At 46.9% G+C, this 21,544-nt stretch overlaps 1 protein-coding gene across 5 annotated transcripts; it reads left to right on the top strand.

The window, feature by feature from the left end:
- The first annotated feature begins 28 nt into the window (after positions 1–28).
- On the top strand, positions 29–19,759 carry setd1ba (SET domain containing 1B, histone lysine methyltransferase a). Of its 5 annotated transcripts, none has more exons than XM_047569257.1 (19): positions 29–179; positions 441–5,985; positions 6,232–6,383; positions 6,635–6,733; positions 7,058–7,328; positions 8,253–8,374; positions 8,797–9,900; positions 11,393–12,133; positions 13,001–13,174; positions 13,261–13,354; positions 13,449–13,654; positions 13,734–13,815; positions 13,899–14,267; positions 14,355–15,623; positions 15,865–16,031; positions 16,141–16,266; positions 16,404–16,523; positions 17,166–17,303; positions 17,413–19,759. In XM_047569257.1, the coding sequence occupies exons 2-19, from the start codon at positions 5,925–5,927 to the stop codon at positions 17,584–17,586; spliced, it is 5,469 nt and encodes a 1,822-aa protein (XP_047425213.1). In that variant the 5' UTR covers positions 29–179; positions 441–5,924; the 3' UTR covers positions 17,587–19,759. The 5 variants fall into 5 exon arrangements, with proteins under 5 accessions (XP_047425213.1, XP_047425217.1, XP_047425216.1 ...); XM_047569261.1 differs by lacking the exon at positions 29–179 and having other exon boundaries at positions 2,265–5,985; positions 14,355–14,489; positions 15,090–15,623; XM_047569260.1 differs by lacking the exon at positions 29–179 and having other exon boundaries at positions 2,599–3,197; positions 3,652–3,753.
- The last annotated feature ends 1,785 nt before the right edge of the window (positions 19,760–21,544 follow it).

Below are 21,544 nucleotides of genomic sequence, written 5' to 3'. Positions count from 1 at the left end.
AGAATGTTCACTCTCAGTGCTGCCGGAGGTTGTTTGTTAACCTTTCACAGATTTCCTTTAATCTGTGAGGTTGGGAATGCGTGCACTGGAGATGCTCTGATGAGAGTGAGTGAGAGTGTGTGGCCAACAAGCCTCCATAAGGGCTAGTTTCATCAGAAAACTATACTGGTTAAAAAAAGGTCAGCCCCTCTTCTTCTATTCTCTCATACGCTTTAAAATATACTCCTGATATTATATGTGTGTTCTGCTTTTACACCATCTTTGCCACCATCAGGCTCATGTTTATCATCGTTCAGAATGATAATTATAATAATAAAAAAAAAAGAACTTCATGGTACAATGTGAATCTTTAATATAACTTCTCTCGACGTTTGCAGATTACATGCACATAATGCCACTTCAAATTAAAATAACCATAATGATTGTTTTCAAATCCACAGAAAGATGTCCGTCCTCTGCTCAGGCTGCAGCATCGTCACAGATTGGGAGTCAGGACAAACTACCCTCTCATGTCCCAGGACGTAACGTACCGACTTATCTCGGCACTGCAGCGAACTAATTAAATGTGCAAACCAGAGGCGATGGGCTGGAGATAACATTCAGAGGTGCCAGTGCTCAATGTCCGCTGCCCTGGGACATCAGGAATATCTTATCAGCGTTGGAGTTTTAATTTATTTTCTGATCAGGAGTGAATGTGAGTCAAACCACGCAAGACGTGCTCGTATCTGCTCGTGATCAAAGGCGAAACGCACAGGATATGGCCATAAATTCAGCTTTGAATTGCTACTACACACATCAAATCAGGTGGACCCCTGAGAATTTTTTTTACTGAAAGTGCATTTGATTACGTCCACTGCTAATAATCACAGTTAAAATCTGTGACAGTGGCGAGTTGAGAGATGACGTGGAACGAGAAAAAACGTTACGGATTTCTTCTCTCTAAAGCTGCTGGCAAATTTTAAGGAGGAATTTCTCCAGTGGTAAAGGATAGTTGGCGTGTGTGAGTGCAGGAAATTAGAGCAAGCTGTCCCTTTAAGAGGAAAAGCTGACACCCAGTACTTTGTCTATTTTGAGGAGGAAAAAAAAGAAGTAATCATTTAAGTATGAATACATGCACATTTTTAAGAACCATCACCAAAAAAGGAATTTCACCCAAATTGCTCCAAAAACGTTAACCTGCAAACGTGAATTACGTCCACTGCATAGTTTGATTCATTTGTATTTAATATGTCGTGGCAGCTTTTAAAATGGGCTCACAGATTACAAATACAACAACCTGCTTCAGTTTTTTTTTTGAAACAACAAAGCATAAAAAAAATATTGTGTTAAGTCTATTTATTTCAACATCTTACAAACAGACAGGTGAAGATAGTGCCAAGAGAAAGAGATATAAATCACAAACTACACTGTGGAAAATCACACTAATAGTACATTACACATGCAAATGTATTTAAGACCTAGAAAGAAGGAAATGCAGTGTTTTAAATAAATACAGTACCACCAGTCTGCATGGAAAACAAATCCTTGAAAAATCGAGTGTGCCCACACATAATCAAAAAACACCAAGCTCCGAGGATGCCTGATTTGATTCAGTGAGCAATCCGTCAGAATAAAAGGCTGCAAGTACAAAGAAAGAGAGCTCATAAAGCTGTGTCTGCTTGGTTATTCTGACTCCACAGAAAAAGCCATTCACGGTTCTCATGTGCCTCACATACAATAGGCTACGTCTAGGAGTAGCACAAGCACTATTAAACAAAAAAAGAAAAAGAAAAATCTCTTGGATAACAAATAATGCCAAAAAAAGTGCTTGTTTGACTTACATACTGAAAGTGGCAGCCTAACATGTAAGTGAAGTAGCCTAGTATCCACACGCACACAGCCCTTCTTTTCATCAGTTAATAAACCAAGAATTGTCAAAATATTTTGCGCCGTGCTGAGAGACATCTGTCCTGTGGAAGAGAGGCCAATCCCCTGTGTGGAATATTCCAGTTTGTCAGCGTCAAAGCTGAGTGGCGCAACCCACCGAGGAGGATTTTTTCTCTCTTGAACAAAGGCCTATAAATAGCCATTGTTGGCGAATTTTAGCGCAAATCCTTTCACTAATGTCACATTTTCATGGCTAGAACTCACATTAAATCATCATTTTGTCAGCAGTTGCATTGTGGGCTGGGGATCTAGAAAGGCTGAGAGGGAGAGATAGAGAGATAGATAGAGAGAGGGGGAAGGGTGGAACTGGAGCCTCGTGACCTGAATACGCGCTTAGGAGCATGAGCGAGGGGTGGATAACAAGAAAAACAGGCCTCTGGTACACGGATTGCGATTTGTGTGCCCTCATACGCGTTGTACAGTCACTCACACGCTGAAAAATGCGTGCGTTTGAGGCACCACTTTACCCAGGAGGCGCGTCTGGAGACCTATTTTTACGCACGCGAATAAAAACTCCTCTCCTACATTTTTAACTCCTTCGCCGAAAAGAAAAAAAAAGAAAGACAGGATGGCACCTTGTTTGTTTGTTCTACGTGGTCTGAAGCGCTTTTAGACTCTCCGCGATCCGCGAGTCTTTGTCTCGAGCCGTGGAAAAGCAGGGTCGAAGCCCAAAGCACCAATCCAAGCAGCTATTTTCACCCAGATACAAAACAGCGGCGCTTCTCCTGCACAGGCTTCCTGTTGACCTTATATGGTAGTGTGGGGGTGCTCACATGGCAACCGTCCAGAGCTCTCGGATTACTGCCGTTGCCAGGGCGAGTCAGCCCAGCAACCGACAGCCTGAATGCGCCGCCTCATGAAAGTTTCCTTCCTTAACACGCACTGCATTTCTTTTCCCCCCCTTTTTTTCGGATTTATTGTAAAACATACACCCTGTCGAGTAAAAAATCAGCATCGCCGCGGTGTGTGGGTTATTGACTTCCTGGCGAATCACCGAGAAACGCGAACGTCCTCGGGGGGTGAAAAGAGGCGCTCTCCGCGAGCCTCACCCAGTTATGGCGCAGCAACATTACACAGCACAGTGCTCTCCTTTGTCTGCAAAGAAGCCATTTTGAGACAGAGGACAGCAGAGAAACCACTGAACAAGTGTAGCCTACATACCACTAAAAGGTCTCTTTGGATAAAGGGAAGCAGTGAAAAAACAGACTTCTCCCTAAAAGATTCCTTTTTGCTCGTTTAAAGACTCGGATTACATGTTTTGAATACTAACTGTAAGTTTGCAATATCAATTAAAAATGTGGGTTGCAGTTATACATATTTATCTATATATAGAGAGAGATTTTTTTTTTTTTTTTTACAAAGGTCTGTGCTGAAAGCGTCGTATTTTTAAAAAATGACGAGTATTATATGCCGTCTTAGTATACTTGTATATAGATATATAGACGGACAAATTAAGTGGAAATAGCTAAAAAAAAAATCCATTACCTTTCAAAACAACACTTCCTTGTAGTTTTATATGAAGTAGCTCAGACAGAAATGTCGAAATGGAAGAGGTTACAATCGACTGCAAATCCTGTCTTGAAGGAGAGAGATGGTTTGCATATTGCCCACACAGATGATGCTTGAAGATGCATACTCGCTGGCTGAGAGGCAGTGCTACCACTGATCAAAAAGTTTTCAAAAGAGCTCTATCTTTCGTGCTATAATGGATTCCTTCCTTTTCAGGAGACGCTCTCCCTCCCCTTATTAATGCCATTATTTGAGGATCCGACGATGGAGCTGAAAGCAGTCGTCCTGCCCCTGCGTTTAGGCCTGTTAACTGCTGAGGTAAATATTTTCACCGTGAAAAGGTTTTCCCTGCATCTGCTTCCTCTTAAGTTGGAAAGTCTGTGTTTTAAGTCGTGATAGAAACGACGACAACAACAACAAAAAAATAATATATATATATATACATAAATCTACCTGGCGGGGATTCTTTTGATATTTAAATACACACTTGAAGCAAGGTCAAGCCGACGTTTACACTTTGGACGCGTTTGGCTCCTAAATGGACAGCGACGCACAAACCTAATCGTGCTTGACGTTGTCTCCACACTCGAGGTACAACACAAACCATCGGGGTATTAAGCCTTGCTGTTGTGAGAGGAAAGTGTTTCAAGTCATTAATCAAAGCAGAGGGGTTGTCAGTCAACAGTCAAAAATTGCAAGAAGCACATAAACTATTTTTTTTCTCCTTTTTTTTCAAAAGGCCAGTAGTTATCTCTGGCCTGCTTTCTATCATCTACAGTGGCATAAACATCCTGAACTTATCATATTCATATGTCAGCATGCCGGTGAACATTTAGAATAAAGTTGGCTATTACACAATGTGAAGATCAAAGTGATGATAGCTCAACAGATAAACTGACAGGAAAAAAATAATACTTTTTTAATAACAGTTACTTGCATGCCTCACATTTCACATTCATAATGATCAAAAAATGATTATAAAAGAGTTGAACTTACTCATTGCTACTCATTTCCTACAAGGCCATAAGTGCAATGCCAACAGTCTGCCATTACACATTTTGTCACCTTAACTGTGTTTTACTCTCACTTAACATCTCCAAAACCAGAAAGCTGTTTATTCACAACACTTTGGTTGCTTTTCACTTAAGAACTATAAATGCTGTTATATTGGGTGTGCCATGACCTAGTTAAGACAAAGATGGATTCCAAGGCAGAGGAAAAAAGGCTCAAAATGTCACAGGGTGTTACATCCAGCACATTCTCTTCCTTCTTCTCAATCCTTTAAAAGGAGGAATCATAGTTTTATGATAGTCCGTGAGAGATGAGGAAATCAAGTGTAAGATCCCTTTTGGAACAAAGGAAACCCATATAGGCCATTGAGTCCTGTTTAAGGAAAATGGCTGCCGAGAGCGCTCGGCCCCCTCTCTCTGCTCTCTGTTGTTGGAGGACTCCTGAGCCGTGCCTCTAATAGCAGACGGCTCCTGCGCTGCTGCGCTCTGATTGGCCCGCAGAGCCGCCGCTGTTAACCAGCCAATTGCCCGAGTACTGCAAAACAGCAAGGCAATGTCAAACAAAACCCAGTTTGTTCGACCCTAAAATGCGGTTCACGAAAACAACAAGAAAAGGAAACACACATTTCCCATTAATTATTATTATTATCAATAAAAAAATATATATTTGGTCGATAACGTCCAAAACAAAAAAACACGACGCTTCGTCTCTAGTTTGTTTGTTGGTCCGGAGATGAAACAAAGTAGAGCCGCATTCCGACAGTTATACCACCTTTACGCTTCAAAGTTCAAATGCTAACTAAAAAAAAAAAATAGTAAAAAAAGAAAAAAAAGAGTTTCGTATTAAAAAAAAAAAACGAAACCTCCGCTCCACGTTTGCGTAGACTACTAGCTGTAAACAACTGGCCATGTAGAATCCGCTCGTTCGTATCAAAATATATCCCGACGGTTCTGAATTTGCGAACGGACAACGGGTCCGTCCATAAAAGCCCGACTCCGTTTTTATTTGCCTTTAGGGTTCAGTTAAGAAGGAGATATTATTGCCCCCAGTGTGAAGCTTGTGTTTGCCAGTTGGGTAAATACATCCGGCAGATTCCACACAAAAAAAAATAATCACATGCTCTGAGCCGTTTAACCGTCAACGGCCCGTTGAAACTCGCATATACGTTACGCAAACGTTAACATTAGCGTGGATTAAAATCGGTGCATTTTTTATACGAGTGAAATGCGCGTTTAAACGGATGATTGAAAAAGAAACAACCGTGTAACGAAAGTGCGGCGAGCATCGGAGGAGGGCAAGCCAGGCGGTGTATTGTGGGAGAGACAGCAGCTACAGACCAGAGGCACACACACAATATGTGTTGGCTCTCGCCGAAAAGGAGGCAGTATTCTTCAAGCTAAATCATGTAATGTAAGCGGCGAAAGGAAAGCGATTTCGTCTTTTCATCAATTAAAAAAAAACGCTCGATCGGACGAATCATGTCCAAGCCAGGCGAGAGGAACAGATTGAACGAAGACCATGGCAGAAAGCAGAGTTCAAGTAAGCTTGTTCTTTTTTTTTCTTCTTTCTCCAGCCCTCCTAATGCCTGTTTTCCGTAAGTGGGATATACGGCAGATCCCGTTTTCTTTTCGTGCTCCCGACCGGGGTTACCCCCCGCCGCCAAAGTCCTGCATGTGTGCCGCTTGGCTTGGTGGAAAGTGTCGGGGCTGTTGTGTGTACCGTGCTCAGCGTTGCCTGCCGATAACGCCAGCTCTCCTCTCCCCTGCCGCTGCCTCTCGTTTTCAGGTTTGGCGAACGGCATGGACAGTCATCCCGTCTGCGGCTCGGCGGAGAAGCGGAGTCACCACTGGAGAAGTTACAAGTTGATCATCGACCCGGCGCTGAAGAAGGGATCCCACAAACTGTACCGCTACGATGGGCAGACTTTCAGCATGCCCGTAAGTGCCGCCGTTGTCGCGGGGCGAAGCGGCTACAATAGTAACCGAGTAGCCGACCTCCATGATAGGTTACAGTGTGGCCGGGTAGCCGTGGTCGGCTACGGGCATTTCCTGCACACCGCATCGGAGGTTGTTTTATTATGATTAAACGACGCCTTCGGTCTGTGCAGGACTACTTTGCAACAAGTTAGCAGTGGAGTTGTGACTAGGATAGATAACGACACGGTATCTTCGCCTCTCTTCTCCCACAGAACTCCGGGATACCACCGGTGGAGATCGTCCGAGACCCCCGGATCGGTCGTCTCTGGACTAAGTACAAAGAGACGGATCTACCGGTGCCTAAGTTTAAGGTATCAGCTCCCGACTGGTGACTTGGGAATGCCAGCTTTTTTTCCTTGCGGGAGAAGGGGTGCTGTCAAAAGTTGCAGACACACCCCCCTCTCACTCATCTTTGGGATGCAGGATGATTATCGGAGACCAAAATAACTCTTCTCTAATGCATGCTTACACTTCTGGACTTTTAATTATCTTAATAACTGCACCGACGGCACGAGCGTGCTCACTGCAACTTTCTCCGGCTCGAGCCTTCTTATCTCAGCTGTCACAAATGACCCCACATGGTGCAACATTAACCCGAAAGCCCTTAACATTAACTCCTGTCCTTCTTCTCCCAGATCGATGAGTGCTACATCGGCCCCGTGCCTCCAAAGGAGGTGACATTCGCCCGACTGAACGACAACATCAGGGAAGGATTTCTTACCGACATGTGCAAGAAATTTGGGGAGATCGAGCAGGTGGAGATCCTGTACAATCCGAAGAACAAAAAGCACTTGGGAATAGCCAAAGTTGTTTTTGAGACCGTGAAAGCCGCCAAGGTGGCCGTGCAGTCGCTCCACAACACGTCTGTTATGGGAAACATCATCCACGTGGAGCTGGACCCGAAAGGTAAACAGTGATTCACTCATTCAAGGTGAAGACGCGTCAGCTGCTCTTACGCACAGTCGGACTCCTTGTCTGTTTTCGGTAGAATTGACAAATATATATTTATATATCAGAATGAAACGTGGTTTTCGGACATGCTAGGATGACAGCAGTCACGTGCGCAAATTTACGCGCGTTGCCTGGTAACGTGGGGGTAATTGAATTTCATTGAAAGTAAGCTTCGTTCCCACAAGCCCAGAGCAGAGGGTGCTGTGTACTCCCACTGTGCATAATTTCAGACTTGCAAACAAACACAAGCCAGTGTGTCAAAGTACTCGCCGCTGCACATCCTCTGTTTGTGAAAAAAAAAAAAAAAAAAGAAATCACTGAAATATCACCTCGCCTTTTCAGACGTCAGCACAGTCAGGGTTTAAAGTTTCTGTGAGTTGTTTTTGAGTCGCGCATAACAGCAACTTTGATGCAACTTAAGATGATGCAAAGGATGTGACAGGCAACGTTTTTGCATCATAATGATTGATTGATTTAACTGCAGCTGACACGGTTTTCACTGGCTACACAAATGCCATTCTGTTTAAGTTTTTGTAGCAATGTATTCGTTTTTAATATAGAGTCGTGTCTTTTCAAGAATTGTAGTTGGTGTTTGCGTAACGTCATTACAGCATTTATGTATTTCAGATGTTTTAGATTACCATCTGTAAATTGTAGAATATTTATTGCATGACATAATTTCGTGAAAATGGTACATGACGTGAGTCTGTGAGGCTCCTATTCTTTGCATGAGTGCACGTTAACACTTTTAAAAAACAAATGTCCATTTCATGGTTCAGCAACTGTTGCCCAAATCGACTCCGATTGCTTTTAATAAACCCTGCCATTACCGAGTCTGCCCTACGATTCCACGCAGTCACACGTGTGTGCTGTCCGCAGGTGAGAATCGTCTTCGGTACTTCGAGCTCCTGATGAATGGCAGCTACACCCCGCGGACGCTGCCGGTCGGTGGAGAGGAGGCCAGGGAAGTTTCACCTCGGAGTCTGGCAGAAGCCCTAATGGTAAAACTCAACTCTTCCAACTGTGTATAAAATGCGCTAATTCCCATTAAGTGTTGATGAAGTGCTTTAATATCCTAAAGGTGTAGTTGAGGATTGTGCAAATTATTTGTGAAGGAAGAATTATTTACTATTAGTATTGTGTTTGCCAGTGTAAGATGACTCTAATCTGTAATTAATTTTATAAGAGCGGCAGGTGGTGGAGTAGAGCAAAGGAAAGCCATTGAAACGTGCCCTTTGCCCTTCTCTGAATGAGATCCCCCTGAGTGTAGATGCACTAGTTGTTTTTTTATTACATAAAAAAGAAGATCTTCTCTATGCTAATGCGAAGCTTTAGTCATCTGGGTGAAGTAGTCACTGATTTTAAACCACATTTCCTTCAATCAGAGTTATTTACTGACACCATCCCGCTTGTTTCCTCTAAGGCCTGCGAGCCCATCCGAAGGTTGTCGGAGAGCAACGCGTCGGCCGCGGGAGGGACGTTGCCGTCCAGCAGCTCCACCACTCCCTTGACCCTGGAGACGGGCTATTCCAGCCTAAGGCAGGACACGCCGCAGTCCCAGGGAACCCCGCACACCCCTCGCCAGACGGGTACGCCGTTCTCTCAAGACTCCAATTACTCCAGTCGGCAGTCCACGCCTGCGCACCAGTCCAGCCGCCCCGAGAGCTCGGGGGGTTACAAGTCCCGCAGACACGAGAGCAAGTTCCAGGACGCGTACAACCGCCGGCCGGAGAGGCCTCAGTACCGCAGCAACATGTACCGAGGCACGTCTGAGCAGGTGGCTTTCAAGCAGCACCAGCTCACGCCACCCGAGCCTCCACCTCCTTCCTCCGCTTCCTTCACCTACACGGCGCCGCCCCCCGCTACGCCCAACTTCAAGTCTGCCTTCTCGCCCTACCAAGCCCCTTTGCCGCCAGCGTTCCCCCCATCGGAACCTGCTTTCCATCACCCGCCCCAACGGGAAGGCGAGTACCTCCGGCCGCCGCAACCGCCCCTCGCGGCCTCCACTGACTATTTGCCCGTCAAGGATAGACCGGAGACTCCTCCGATCCCGCAGCAGCCGCCCGAGCCCCTGCCCCACCCGACCACCCCGCCTCCCCAAACGCCAGAGCACTGCCCCTCACCTGGCTCCCCGGCACCCGACCCAGAGCGCAATAGCCTGGACTCCCGCATCGAGATGCTCCTCAAGGAAAAAAGGACAAAGCTGCTACCGTTCCTCGAGGAGCGGGACTCGGACACGGAGGTTCGGATGGAGGGAAGCCCCATCTCCTCCTCATCCTCCCAGCTGTCCCCGATCCCCCCCTACACAGGCGGCTCGCAAGGCGGCCAGCAAAACTCCCGTCCCTCCAGCACGGGCTTGGAGGACATCAGCCCGACGCCACTGCCCGACTCGGAAGACGAAGAGCCGGTTCCCGGGACGGCCTCCTTGTTCAAGAGAGCCGGCTCCCCTGTCCACGAGAAGACGAGCAACAGCGACCTCAAAGACGGACCTTTCCGAGGCCAGTCTCCCCCTGACAAGACAGACACGGTAAGAGCTCCTCTTTGATTTATTTACACCTACATTTCTGCGCGCCAAGTTCATCGCATTTCACAAGGAGCGGCATCCAGGTGTCAGATGCTGCGACAGTTAGCTCTCGTTAATAGTTGTGATTAATTGATAGTGGCGTCGCGCTTATGTTTATGCGCAGCTGTGAATGACGGTTGCACAGGGGACACAGGAAGCGTGGTCTAGTATCAGTTTGAGGTGGTTGTAGTAAACCTTCCCTTTTGTTTCATTCTTTTTGTTGCTGCCTTGTAAAGGAAATTCCGGTTTCACAGTAAACCGTGCTACTGTGCCAAATGTATTTACTCTCGTAGCTAATGGAGGCAGTCTCGCTCTTCTGTTTTTCGCTTTTGGTTTTACTGCCAGTTTTTAAAAATGATCCAAGCACTCGTAGCAAACAAACAGGTCAAACTGGTACTTTAAAAAAAAAAGAAGTGAGCACGATCGGGTTATAAATTCCTTGACAGTGCAGGTGAATGAATGAATGAATTAGTCCCAAACGACAGGTTTTAAATGCGTAACCTGCAGCCTTTACGAATACCTTCACATTCACACAACTCCGGCGTCCTCGTTTGAAGTAGCAGTGACACCATCTGGCCCGTTAAGTTGTGTTTCTAGACTTTATTTATTCTACACGTTAAGCTCTTGTTTCCTCTTTCTAACACGCGCTGCACGCAGGCACTTAGGAAAGTACGGTTTGGCTGTTTGCCCCATTCAGCGCTACACTTCCTGGTTTTCGCCGAGCCTGACAGTCAGGATTGGCCACAGCGTCTCTCCTCTCACATTTCAAGTTATCACAAAGCAAACAGTGCAAAACAGGTCATTTGTGTAACAACACCACTCCCATGCTGAGTTCAGCCTGCTTAGTATCATTTCTGGAGCTGCCTGGACAGAGGCTCTTTCGTCACGTTAAGGAAACGGGGAGGAGAATCCAACACTGATTTGTCTAACGTCTTGCATTCGTACTCCTGTGCTGCGGCATTTGGAGGGATGCGCTGTTTGACTAATGAGCAAACAGCTGTTTGGAAACATGCTGACCAAAAACATGGGTCATTCGTGTTTGACTGTGCTAAACTTTGAACTCGGATCAGGTCTGGAATATTTTGTTGCCCGTGTTGCGAAGAATTGATAAGGTTTCCATCCTCAGTATTAATGAGAGATTTTAGAATCACAGTTTTTTTTTCTAGACAAGCGTGACTCGAGAACACACCGCCAAACTCTGACGTTGCATCAGAACCTGTTTTAAACATTTTCAACAAACCTGTCCGTATTTCTGCTCATTCATATTAAAGCGTCACATTTGACAATCTAATCTCAAGGTCCACTAGCATATTCTGAGTGTTTGACCTCATCTCCATGGCTTTAGAAGTAAATGGCACTTGCTCTGTTGTCATGGCGATAAAAAGGGTAGATGATTGTACAAATTAGTTTCACGCATAGCTCTGATAGGCTGTGCTTTTTTTTTTTTGCCAAACAGGGTCAGCAGTCGTCAGGGGAGGACATGGAAATCTCCGACGACGAGATGCCCGGGACGCCGATCTCTGGCGGAGAGTGTGGAAAGGGCATCGTTGTGAACTCGGCGGTGTCCCCGATGCAGACCATTCCCATCCACCCCTCCACTTACCACCCGCTGACACACCAGCCAGGCTTCGCCATCCCGCACCATCACCTGCCCCCTCACTCGGCCGTCCCGGGGCATCCCGCTCACCTGGGAGTCCCCCCCCACATGCTGCCTCACATGGGTCCCTACCCTCCCGGCATGATGCCGCTGGTGCAAATGGAGCTCATGAACTGCCTGCGGTGGGAACAGTGGAGCACGGTCCCCATGTCATTCCAGATGCAGCAGCAGATGCTGAGTCGAATCGCTCAGACGAGAGGGCCCTATCCTTATCCACATTTTATGGACAGTGGTGCAACCGGGCCCTTCGGCGGACCCTACCCGCCTCTGTCCATGGGCGCTACGCCCGCTAGCAGCGCAGGAGCGCCCGGGCAGCAATGGCCGCATCCCAGTATACCAAAGTTCAACCCTACCGTTCCTCCTCCTGGATACGAGACTAAAAAGGAGGACCCGCACAAGGCCACTGTTGACGGTGTGCTGCTGGTCATCGTCAAGGAGCTGAAGGCCATCATGAAGAGGGACCTCAACCGCAAGATGGTGGAGGTGGTGGCTTTTAGGGCCTTCGACGACTGGTGGGACAAGAAGGAACGATCGGCGAAGGTAAACGAGTTGCATATAGACTGTTATCTGTATACTACCTTTAGTCTGAGCTATAGTACAAACTAAAGCTAGTGATGGATAATAATTCCCTCATTGCGATGTGAATATGTGCAGCAAACATCCTTATGTGCATTCACACTGACAATCAGAGGCGTCAGCTGCTCTCACGTTGATCACTTTTGTGATGAAGTTAGCTAGCACAATGTCTGAAGGAGGAGAGAAATGCTTTTGTTAATCGTCGCTTAACAGTCCTGTCGCACGCTGTATGTTTTCCTCATATCCTGCAGGACTAGCGCAGACACTTGTCGCAGACATCATGCAAAGTCGGATAACATGAGACTATTACAAAGGGAAAAAAAAAAAGCTGAAAGACTAATGACCTCTCGGTGTAGCTGTGGCTGATTTGCCTCCCTGTGGTCCAGCGTGCTCACACGGTCGAGACTCCTGCATCGATAGTAGATATCATTCGGACGAGTGCCACCCTGATGAATTAGACCGATCTGACATCCGTCATCCCGCGGCTGCCGCGAATGCAAATACTACTGAAAAGAGCTCGTTCAGTCAAAAACAGTTTTGATAGTCAATTATTTAAGTCCCCTCTCAAGGAAAAATGGCTGATATTTACTGTCTCACATATGAGATTTATTCAATTTAAAACTTAATTCTTTTGGCCTTCAGCAATCTGAAGACATCACTTTGGAGCCTCCTTTGGGAATTTTTAAGCATCTTCCAACATTTTATAGACTAACAAATAAATGAAACATAATTGATTTATTGTTCACGAATCCCGACCGACCTTTATTATATTGTCCGCTGTAATGTCATAACTACTAAGCGTTCAAACCTTATTCTTTTTTTTTTCCCTAGGCGTCTTTGACTCCAGTAAAGGGTGCTGAGGGGAAAGAAGAAGAAAGACCCAAACCTAAAGAGACAATGGGTTCAAGTCTGCTGGAGAACTGGAACAAGGGTGAGGGACTCGGCTACGAAGGAATGGGCCTGGGAATCGGCTTGCGAGGAGCCATCCGCCTGCCATCCTTCAAGGTAAGAAACCAAAGCGAGAAGGAGAGGAAGCGCCCAGACCCGGTGTGCTGTCTCCAGGTGCTAAAAGGATTACATCTTGTACTCAGGTGAAGAGGAAGGGCCCGCCCGAGGCTGCGGCGGCAGGTGACAGCAAAAGAGCCCGACCCTCCACTCCAGTGGATGATGAGCTAGAGGACGAAGGTAACAATCTGCTATGAGATACACACTGTAAAAACGCTGCGTTCGTGCAGTTATCCGAAAGGACCATTTATATCGTGGGTTAATTTTGCGTCAGATCGGGACCGAGACCCGGCTGAGCTCCCCTCGGATGACTCCAAACTGGACGGCGAAGGCATGTCGGCAAAGAGGCGGCAGTCGAGGCCGCTCAAGCTCGACAGCGAGGGGGAGGAGGAGGTGGACACGTCGGAGAAGGAGGAGTCGCTGTCGGACAGGGAGGAGGAGCCGGATGAGACGGCTACAGACCGATTGTCATCGGGCAAAGTAAGCCACGTTAAAAGACATAAGCGGCACAAGAGGTGATGTGTTGTACGTTTCTATGATGCATCTGATCATCTCTTAGGAGAGCGGCGACGAGGACGGTGATGATGAAGATGGAGGAGACTCGTCCAGCGACAGCGCTTCTTCGGATTCATCTGATGACGGTACTTTAAATGTCTTTCACAGACAGCTGCTTCGTTCTTTTACGGTGTTTTACTGTAATTTATCCCTTTTCTTTTTTCCGCAGAAGACGAGAGTTCGGCTTCCTCCAAGGCCAGCTCGGACTCCTCGGCGGAAAGCTCGGACTCTTCGGAATACGAGGTGAGCTCGGAAGAGGAGGAGGAAGAGGAGGAAGACGTGAAGGCGGTGAAACGCGTGGACGTCGGCAGGGAGGCCGAGACCTCTTCGTCCTCGTCGTCCTCCACGTCTTCGTCTTCCGACGAGGAGGGAGAGACGGAGGCCAAGCCGCCGAGCCCCCCTGCAAGGCCCGCGCCCGAGATCAAGGAGGAGCAGAGCAGCGCTGAGGAGCTCATCAGCAAACACAAGCGTAGACCTCCTAGTCCTGAGGAGGAGGTGGAGGAGGACCGGAAGCCACCGTCACCTAAAGGCATCCCAGGTGAGTGTCCTCTCCTGGCCTTGTTGTCAAGGATGTTTAATTTCAACAGAAGAGCATTAGTATTCATCGTCTCGTCTTGTCTTTCAGTCAAAGAGCGGGGCATCGGCGTAAACGGCAGCCTCCTTGTGGTGAAGTCTGAACTGCGCGAGCATGTAGCAAACCTTCGGCCACCCACTCCCACAGGCACCCTTCTTGACAGTGACCAGGAGACTAAAGCCAAAGGTAAAGCAGAGCCTCAAGAAGTACCCTGCGCCCCCGGTCGATTAGCCCCGTCCCACTTAGACACGAAAGCGCCCGTCCCCAAGTCAGCGTCCTTAATGCAGCTCCCGCTTCCTCCTCACCCGACAGTAGAAGGTCGTTCCCTCCTCCAGCCGCCCCCCGGGCCCCTGCCCGACCTCCCTCAGCGGGCCAGGCTCCCCACAGATGAGGATATCCCTCGCACGCCAGGCAGGGACTTGATGGAGCGTGCCCGGAGTCTGGGGAAGTCCCAGAGCACCGACACCATGCCCATCACGCCTGGCAGCGACGCCCCGCTGACGGGCAGTAGCCTGTTGCTTAGCTCCCCTCACATCCCCGGTAGCCCGTTTTCCTACCCCGCGCAGTCCCCCGTCCTTAGCGCTGGAGTACCCCGTACTCCAGGAAGAGACTTAACATTCACCCCAGTCTTCCCTGACCCCACAGCTCTGACCCTTAATAGGAAAGTATCCTCTGAGAGCCTGGATGACAGGCCAGTTTTTAAGGAGCCGCCAATCAGCGCCCTTCCTAACCAGACCCTATCCGCTGCCACAATGCCTCAAGATCTACCTACTCCTGTCTCTCTAGAAGTCCCTGTGCCATCAGATGCCACCCCGTCAAAGAGGAAACCCGGGCGACCCAAAGGCAGAAAGACCCCAACTGCACTGGCTGATGAGTCTTCGGAGCTCTCGTCGGAGTCCACCCCCCTGCCTCACGACGAACACCCGGGAGACCTGTCCGTCCAAGCGCTGTTCGGAAAGTCTCCCAAGCACCCGAGCCTCGACTTCCGGGAAGGAACGGCGGAGCCTCAGACGGCACTGAAGGCCGAGGACGGCTACCTGTCGTACGACGACGAGGCGCCCGTGGCCGTGAAGCCGGCGCGGAGGGCGCGGAGGGGCTGGGAGGAGCTGCTGCTGGACAGCCTGTCTCCCGTCACCACGCCTCCCCGGGCTTACTTCAGCCGGCGGTCCGACTTCGAGGAGATGACCATCCTGTACGACATCTGGAACGAGGGCATAGACGAGGAGGACATGCGGCTTCTGCAGATCACCTACGACAAGATGCTCCAGCAGGACAACGGCAACGACTGGCTCAATGACACTCTCTGGGTCAACCATCCTCATATCCTTTACTGCTCATTCACACCAGTGTTGTTGCTTATTTTCACTTCTCGCAATGTTTTTACAGACTCCATCAGAAAGCGGCGAGAGGAAATAAAACCATTAAAGTGTATTGTGGTCGCGTTTAATAGACTTGTGTTGCGTGTGATAAATAGCAGCCCCCTCTGCTGGTGAAAATGAAGAACTTGTTGGCTGATATCTGTTGAGCTTCAGAACGTGTTTCCTCCTTGACTTCCCTGCACCTACCAACATCCCCGGAGTGAAGAAGAAGAGGAGAGACGATGGGATGAGGGATCACATGACCGGCTGCGCGCGAAGCGAGGGATACTACAAGATCGACAAGAAGGACAAGATCAAATACCTTCAGAGCACACGGCTGCAGTCGGAGGAGCCTCCTGTCGACACACAGGTGGGCAAGAGATCCGTCTACTGGTTTAGTTTATGTGACAAATTTATAAAATAATTTTTAGAATAAAACAAGCCATGTACTGTATATTAACCGCATGTCATCTGTGCAGGGTATGAGTATTCCTGCGCAGGTCCACGCCTCCACCAGAGCGGGCTCGGAGCGACGGTCGGAGCAGAGACGCCTGCTGTCGTCGTTTGCCTGCGACAGTGACCTGCTGAAGTTTAACCAGCTGAAGGTGAACAAAACGACAGTCGGAGCGTAAACGCAGAGGGAGACGTTTCCCGTTCAGAACGTGCATTTGGCTGTAGCCTGCGTGTCCCTGATGTCGATTGCGAGGTTTGCCGACACTCTTTGCTCTTTTCTCTTTGTCAGTTCCGCAAGAAGAAGATCAGATTCTGCAAGTCGCACATCCACGACTGGGGTCTGTTCGCCCAGGAGCCCATCGCAGCTGACGAAATGGTGATCGAGTACGTGGGGCAGAACATCAGACAGGTGAGGGTTGGCTTGATTGTCTTGCGCGGAGGATGAACGGGGCTCCTTCGTTATTGTAGGTTTTATGAATGTAGACTTGTGACGGTGTCATATTTGACCAAATAACCAGTGAACATTAACTTGAGTCAGCTCTGACTTGAAGACGCGGTGTCATAAACCATAAAGATGAATGGTGTTGGTGAACTCTTTACAGGCTCTTCCTCCATTTCTAGAGACGGCTGTAATCATACTGTGATACAAGCATGGGGAGGGTTAAGGTAGAGACCCGCGCTACAGGAAGGATTTTCTCAGGAGACTGAGGTCCTTCGACGTCTTCCGGACAATGCTGAGGATGTTTTACGAGTCCGTGGTGGCCAGTGCACTCCTTTATGCACGAGGACTCTATAGCTCCTCCTGCTGGTCACTCTTATATTGTTATTTTACTCTGTTTTTATTTTATTCTTATCTTTTTGCAGTTGTCGCTTTATGGCAGCAACTGCAAATTAATTAATTTGAGATTGATAAAAAAAGTATTCAGATGATCAAAGAGAGCCCGGCTCTGTAGGACCGTTTCTAGCTCCTGAATGGTGAACAAAGGCGTCTGCCACCTGCTGGTATGAAGCAGAGACTTCCTGTCTGACCGTGGTCCCTTTCTCCTGTCAGGTGATCGCGGACATGCGGGAGAAGCGCTACGAAGAGGAGGGCATCGGCAGCAGCTACATGTTCCGTGTCGACCACGACACCATCATAGACGCCACGAAGTGCGGCAACTTTGCCCGTTTCATCAACCACAGCTGCAACGTAAGACGCCGCCTCATTTCAACACTCTGCACAAGTGAGCTTGAAAGGCTTGAAAGGGAAGCGGGTTCTCATTTTGTCCTTTTTCTTTGTCTTCGTCTTCTCCCCGCAGCCTAACTGTTATGCGAAGGTCATCACAGTGGAGTCTCAGAAGAAGATCGTGATCTACTCCAGACAGCCGATAAACGTCAACGAGGAGATCACCTACGACTACAAGTTCCCCATCGAGGACGAGAAGATCCCCTGTTTGTGTGGGGCGGAGAACTGCAGGGGAACTCTGAATTAACGTCGACGTCAGACGCGGGCCGTGAAAAGCGCTGTCCCCCGAAACCTCCCTCAACACAGAAACTCGATGCTAAAACCTCGGACGGGGAGGGGCCGGAAGGAAGGCTTTTTTTTTCTGGGAGCGAGGAGAAGAGACCGGCAAGTCATCTGGATAGCGTTCGGCTGCCTGTAGCAGCGCCCTTGACACATTTTGACTCTCGATTGTTTACGACTTATGGTGCTCTTAAAATGAAAAAAAAAAACAAACAAAACGAAACGCTTTTTTGTAAACACTTGACTTGCCGCCGTGGCATTTCCTCCCCTCCTCTCAGCATCAGACAGTATTTCAGCACGGTTCCTTCCGCACCCGGTCCTGGTTTGTACAAGTTTTACACTTTTTTTTTTCTTCCCCTCTTTCATTTGTCTCATAAGCTTTACCCACACCACACGTGGTACAAAAAGAAAAACCCAACACAGACTCACATGTTCAGCTGCTTACTAACACTGAAACGCACAAGCCCAAGGCGGGGTCTGACGGTGCTGTTTCCACCCAGCAGCAGGTGGGAGGCCAGCGGACACGCTGCCTTCTCCCTACTACCTCCTCTGTACAGGTTTTCTTTGGAATCAAACTAAGAGAAAATAGAAAGAAAAAAAAACACACAAATCAAGCAAAACAAATGGTTAAAAAAACCTGACACGAAATCTGGAATATTCAAAATCTCACCTGCTTTCACCACCAGCCAACAACGGATCATGCTGCTTCCTATTAGTTTATGCAAAATTTAAAGATCATGTGCAGAATCTGTATTAATGGTATTCCAGTGTTTTCCATTTTTCCTCTTTGCCTGTTTCTTCAAAGACACTATATTTGTGTATGTGTGTGTGTGAGAGAGTATGAGCGTCAGGCCTCCAATCAAGAGTATTTATCGTGTTTTTTTTTTTTTTTTGTATTGTCAAGTGTGTGAGAATGCGAGTGCACTGCCCCCTGTAGGCCACAGCGCAGAAGGCCAGCTAATGATCAGTCTGAATCCACTGGGCAGCAGCAACTGAAGTGAATCTTACGCTTTTTCAGCTTTTTCAGCTTAATCATTTCCCGATTTAAGTGCCATATGAACACGTCACTGTCCTTATTTAGACCCGGTGGCTCCGAGAAACGTTTCCAGAGATGCGCGCCAACAACATGCATGTGTGAAGAATCGCTGCCTGCTTTTGGGTGCTCGGCGGGGATGATTTCACTTTCCTTTTTCGTCTGACTGTCTCATGTTCGTGTGCTCACACATTTCTCCTCAGCTGCAACTCCTGCTGTGCTACCAGTGTTCAGTGTTTCATGCGTGACAGAAGAGGTGAGGGCGGTCCTTTTCCTTTTAAACTCATTAAGCTGAAGAAAAAAAAAAATCAACGATATTAATGCACTCAAGGCTTGCACTTCTGCTCGACGCCCTCTCTCAGCCAATCATGCCCCCCCCCCTCTAAGACCAAGTCAGTCATTGCTTTTCATCCAGTCGTTTTCGTTTCCACCAGTGATGTTCATATTGTATATGATTACTTGTACAGAAAATCTAAAGCTTTTTTTTTTTTTTTTAATCGTCACAAGGGTAACACTTTTAAGATGCATCTTTCTCTCTTTTTTTAACAAAAGACTGAGTATTTAAAACATTTTCAGGGATCTGTAAAAGGAATCTGATGGTTTGAAAGGTTTGTTTATTTAAAGGAAAAAGGTCCACTGTGTACAGGAAAAAAAAGTCTCCACTTCCCCTTTTTTGAAAGATTGTTTCTTGTAGAAACGTCTTCATTTCTGCCCATTTGCTTTGTAATCCTATAAAAAGGTGTAAATACTGTAACTGTGAATACGATATAAAGATATATATATATATAAATATATATATATTTTTGTTCCTTGGGATATGCTACGTGAGCACAGCTCAGGCCCATCACACCGACGTGAGCGATGAGCTGGTAGCAGGAAATTCAGCTTGTGTCAAGCTTTGTTTTTTCTTTTTTATTTTCTGTTGTAAATTCTATGAAAAGTTGTTTGCGGTGTGGAGAAAAAAAAATACAAAAAAAAACAAAACGCGCAGAATCGGCATAAGAAGAGGACTGAAGCTTCAGCCTTGTTTCTCGTGTCTATTTATTATACGACAAATGTATGAAAAATGAAAAAATTAAAATAAAGCAATTTTGCATACATCTGTAAACAGCTGCTGTTTTTCCTGCATGACGCCAGGTGATGAGTTTAGATCGGCCCGTCAATGATTAACCTTTTATTTCTTTTCAGTTCATAAGTGCAAGTGTCTTTCCAGACGTTTATTGCAGGCCTCACGCCTCTCGGGGACATAAGCCCCAGAGTAACTCCCTGCAGAGAAACACTGGTAGTTTAGGAACTTTGTCTAACTATGAAGCCCATGTTCTTTTCCAAGGTTGCATTTTGCTTCGTTCACCTCAGCAAGCTTTGCCTTCAAACTGACCCTCGACCTGGTTTCCCAAACAGAACGAGCGTCAGATGGATGAATGGAAGCGGCAGCTGATCAGACAATGACTCTGTGTTTGACTGACGAGGTCATGTGAGTCACTAACACACAGCCAGCGTGTGTCACACCACCGCTCACCGCAGATTATGGCTGAGGCCGAGCAGGAAGTGTTTGATAGAAATGTGCTAATTAAAACTAATGCAGACAAACAAACCCTTCAATCAACCCTTCCTCCGTCACTAGTGACAATCTTCAGGTGCAAATGAAGCTTTATAATCACTTTAGAGCATTTTACAGTGGGGGCTTCATTCACTTTATTTAAAAATAAATAAATAAATTGGCCAGACTTGATTCAGCCCACCCCTAAAACAGATTAATCACACTTCATCTAATCAGTGCTGCGTTTAGGTACAAAGCTGAGGCCCTTGTATTTTGATTAATTCTCGACACTGATTGGGAAATATTGAATCTTTACTTCACTACATTTAGTTAGTTGCTTTATAAATGGAGATTTGTGCACAAAAACACACAGGTCCTGTAAAATGTGTTTTGTCATGACTTGAACTTTATGTTCAATCAGTAAGTTTCTTAACTGAGAGAAAAACAGAAAAAAATACCGTAAAAAAACAGTAAAATTATCAGTTGCAATCTCATATGTACTAAATATCATCTTTTATTTTTAATTCATGAAGCATGTTTTGATGATTATACTCACATGATTTCACTTAAATAACAAAGGGGCCTTTACTTCTAACAGTACTTGTAACAGAGTACTTTTAAAGTCTGGTATTAGTACTTTTACTCCAAAAGGATCTGAATACATCCTACACTGCTGTACCTAATAAACTGGCAGCTACCTACCTACATACACACTGTTGTTAAAGTTGCAAACACTTTTCCTTCCAACTACAAATCTCACTATTTATTTCGGGGAAAGTCCTAAGTCATCTCCATCATCCTTGAGGAATGAAAAGAGGAGAGGATGAGAGGGAAACTAAAAAGCCGAACAGCCCCTCTTCGTCCTCTCTATGGCCAACCTCGAGCATCAAAGCGTTTCAGAGGCTCTGTCTTGCCAGCATCCATTTAGACCGCACGTCCCTCCAAGTCCCTCCGGCCTCCGCTGACTGTGATCTGATAACAGCCTCCACTTACTGTCATCTACCTCGTCACAGTAAACTGTATACGATGCCCTCACATCTATGCGCTGTGAGGCACATGGTTGGAGCGTGCAATAACAAATGTGCGCATGCAGATCTATGCGTAAATGCACCACATGGCCACATACATCACTTAATTTGTTTTCTCCTATTGTATCTTTATCTCAAAGATGTGCAATGTTGTCTTGCTCTTTGTCTACTTTCAGGACTTTTAAGCTGTGTTATCAATCAGCCGATGCTATGTTTAGCACGACATCATTGCCTGACCCTAGATTCACATTCACAGCGTCTACAGTGAGTGAGAGAAAAGGCACACTGTGGTCTGTGTGTGTGTGTGTGTGTTGCTCCGAGGCCG

This window comes from Mugil cephalus, chromosome 19 (assembly GCF_022458985.1).
Source record: "Mugil cephalus isolate CIBA_MC_2020 chromosome 19, CIBA_Mcephalus_1.1, whole genome shotgun sequence".
In the NCBI taxonomy this organism is placed as follows: domain Eukaryota; kingdom Metazoa; phylum Chordata; class Actinopteri; order Mugiliformes; family Mugilidae; genus Mugil; species Mugil cephalus.
The sequence above is the reverse complement of the archived record's forward strand: the minus strand, read 5'-3'. Positions and strand labels throughout refer to the sequence as shown.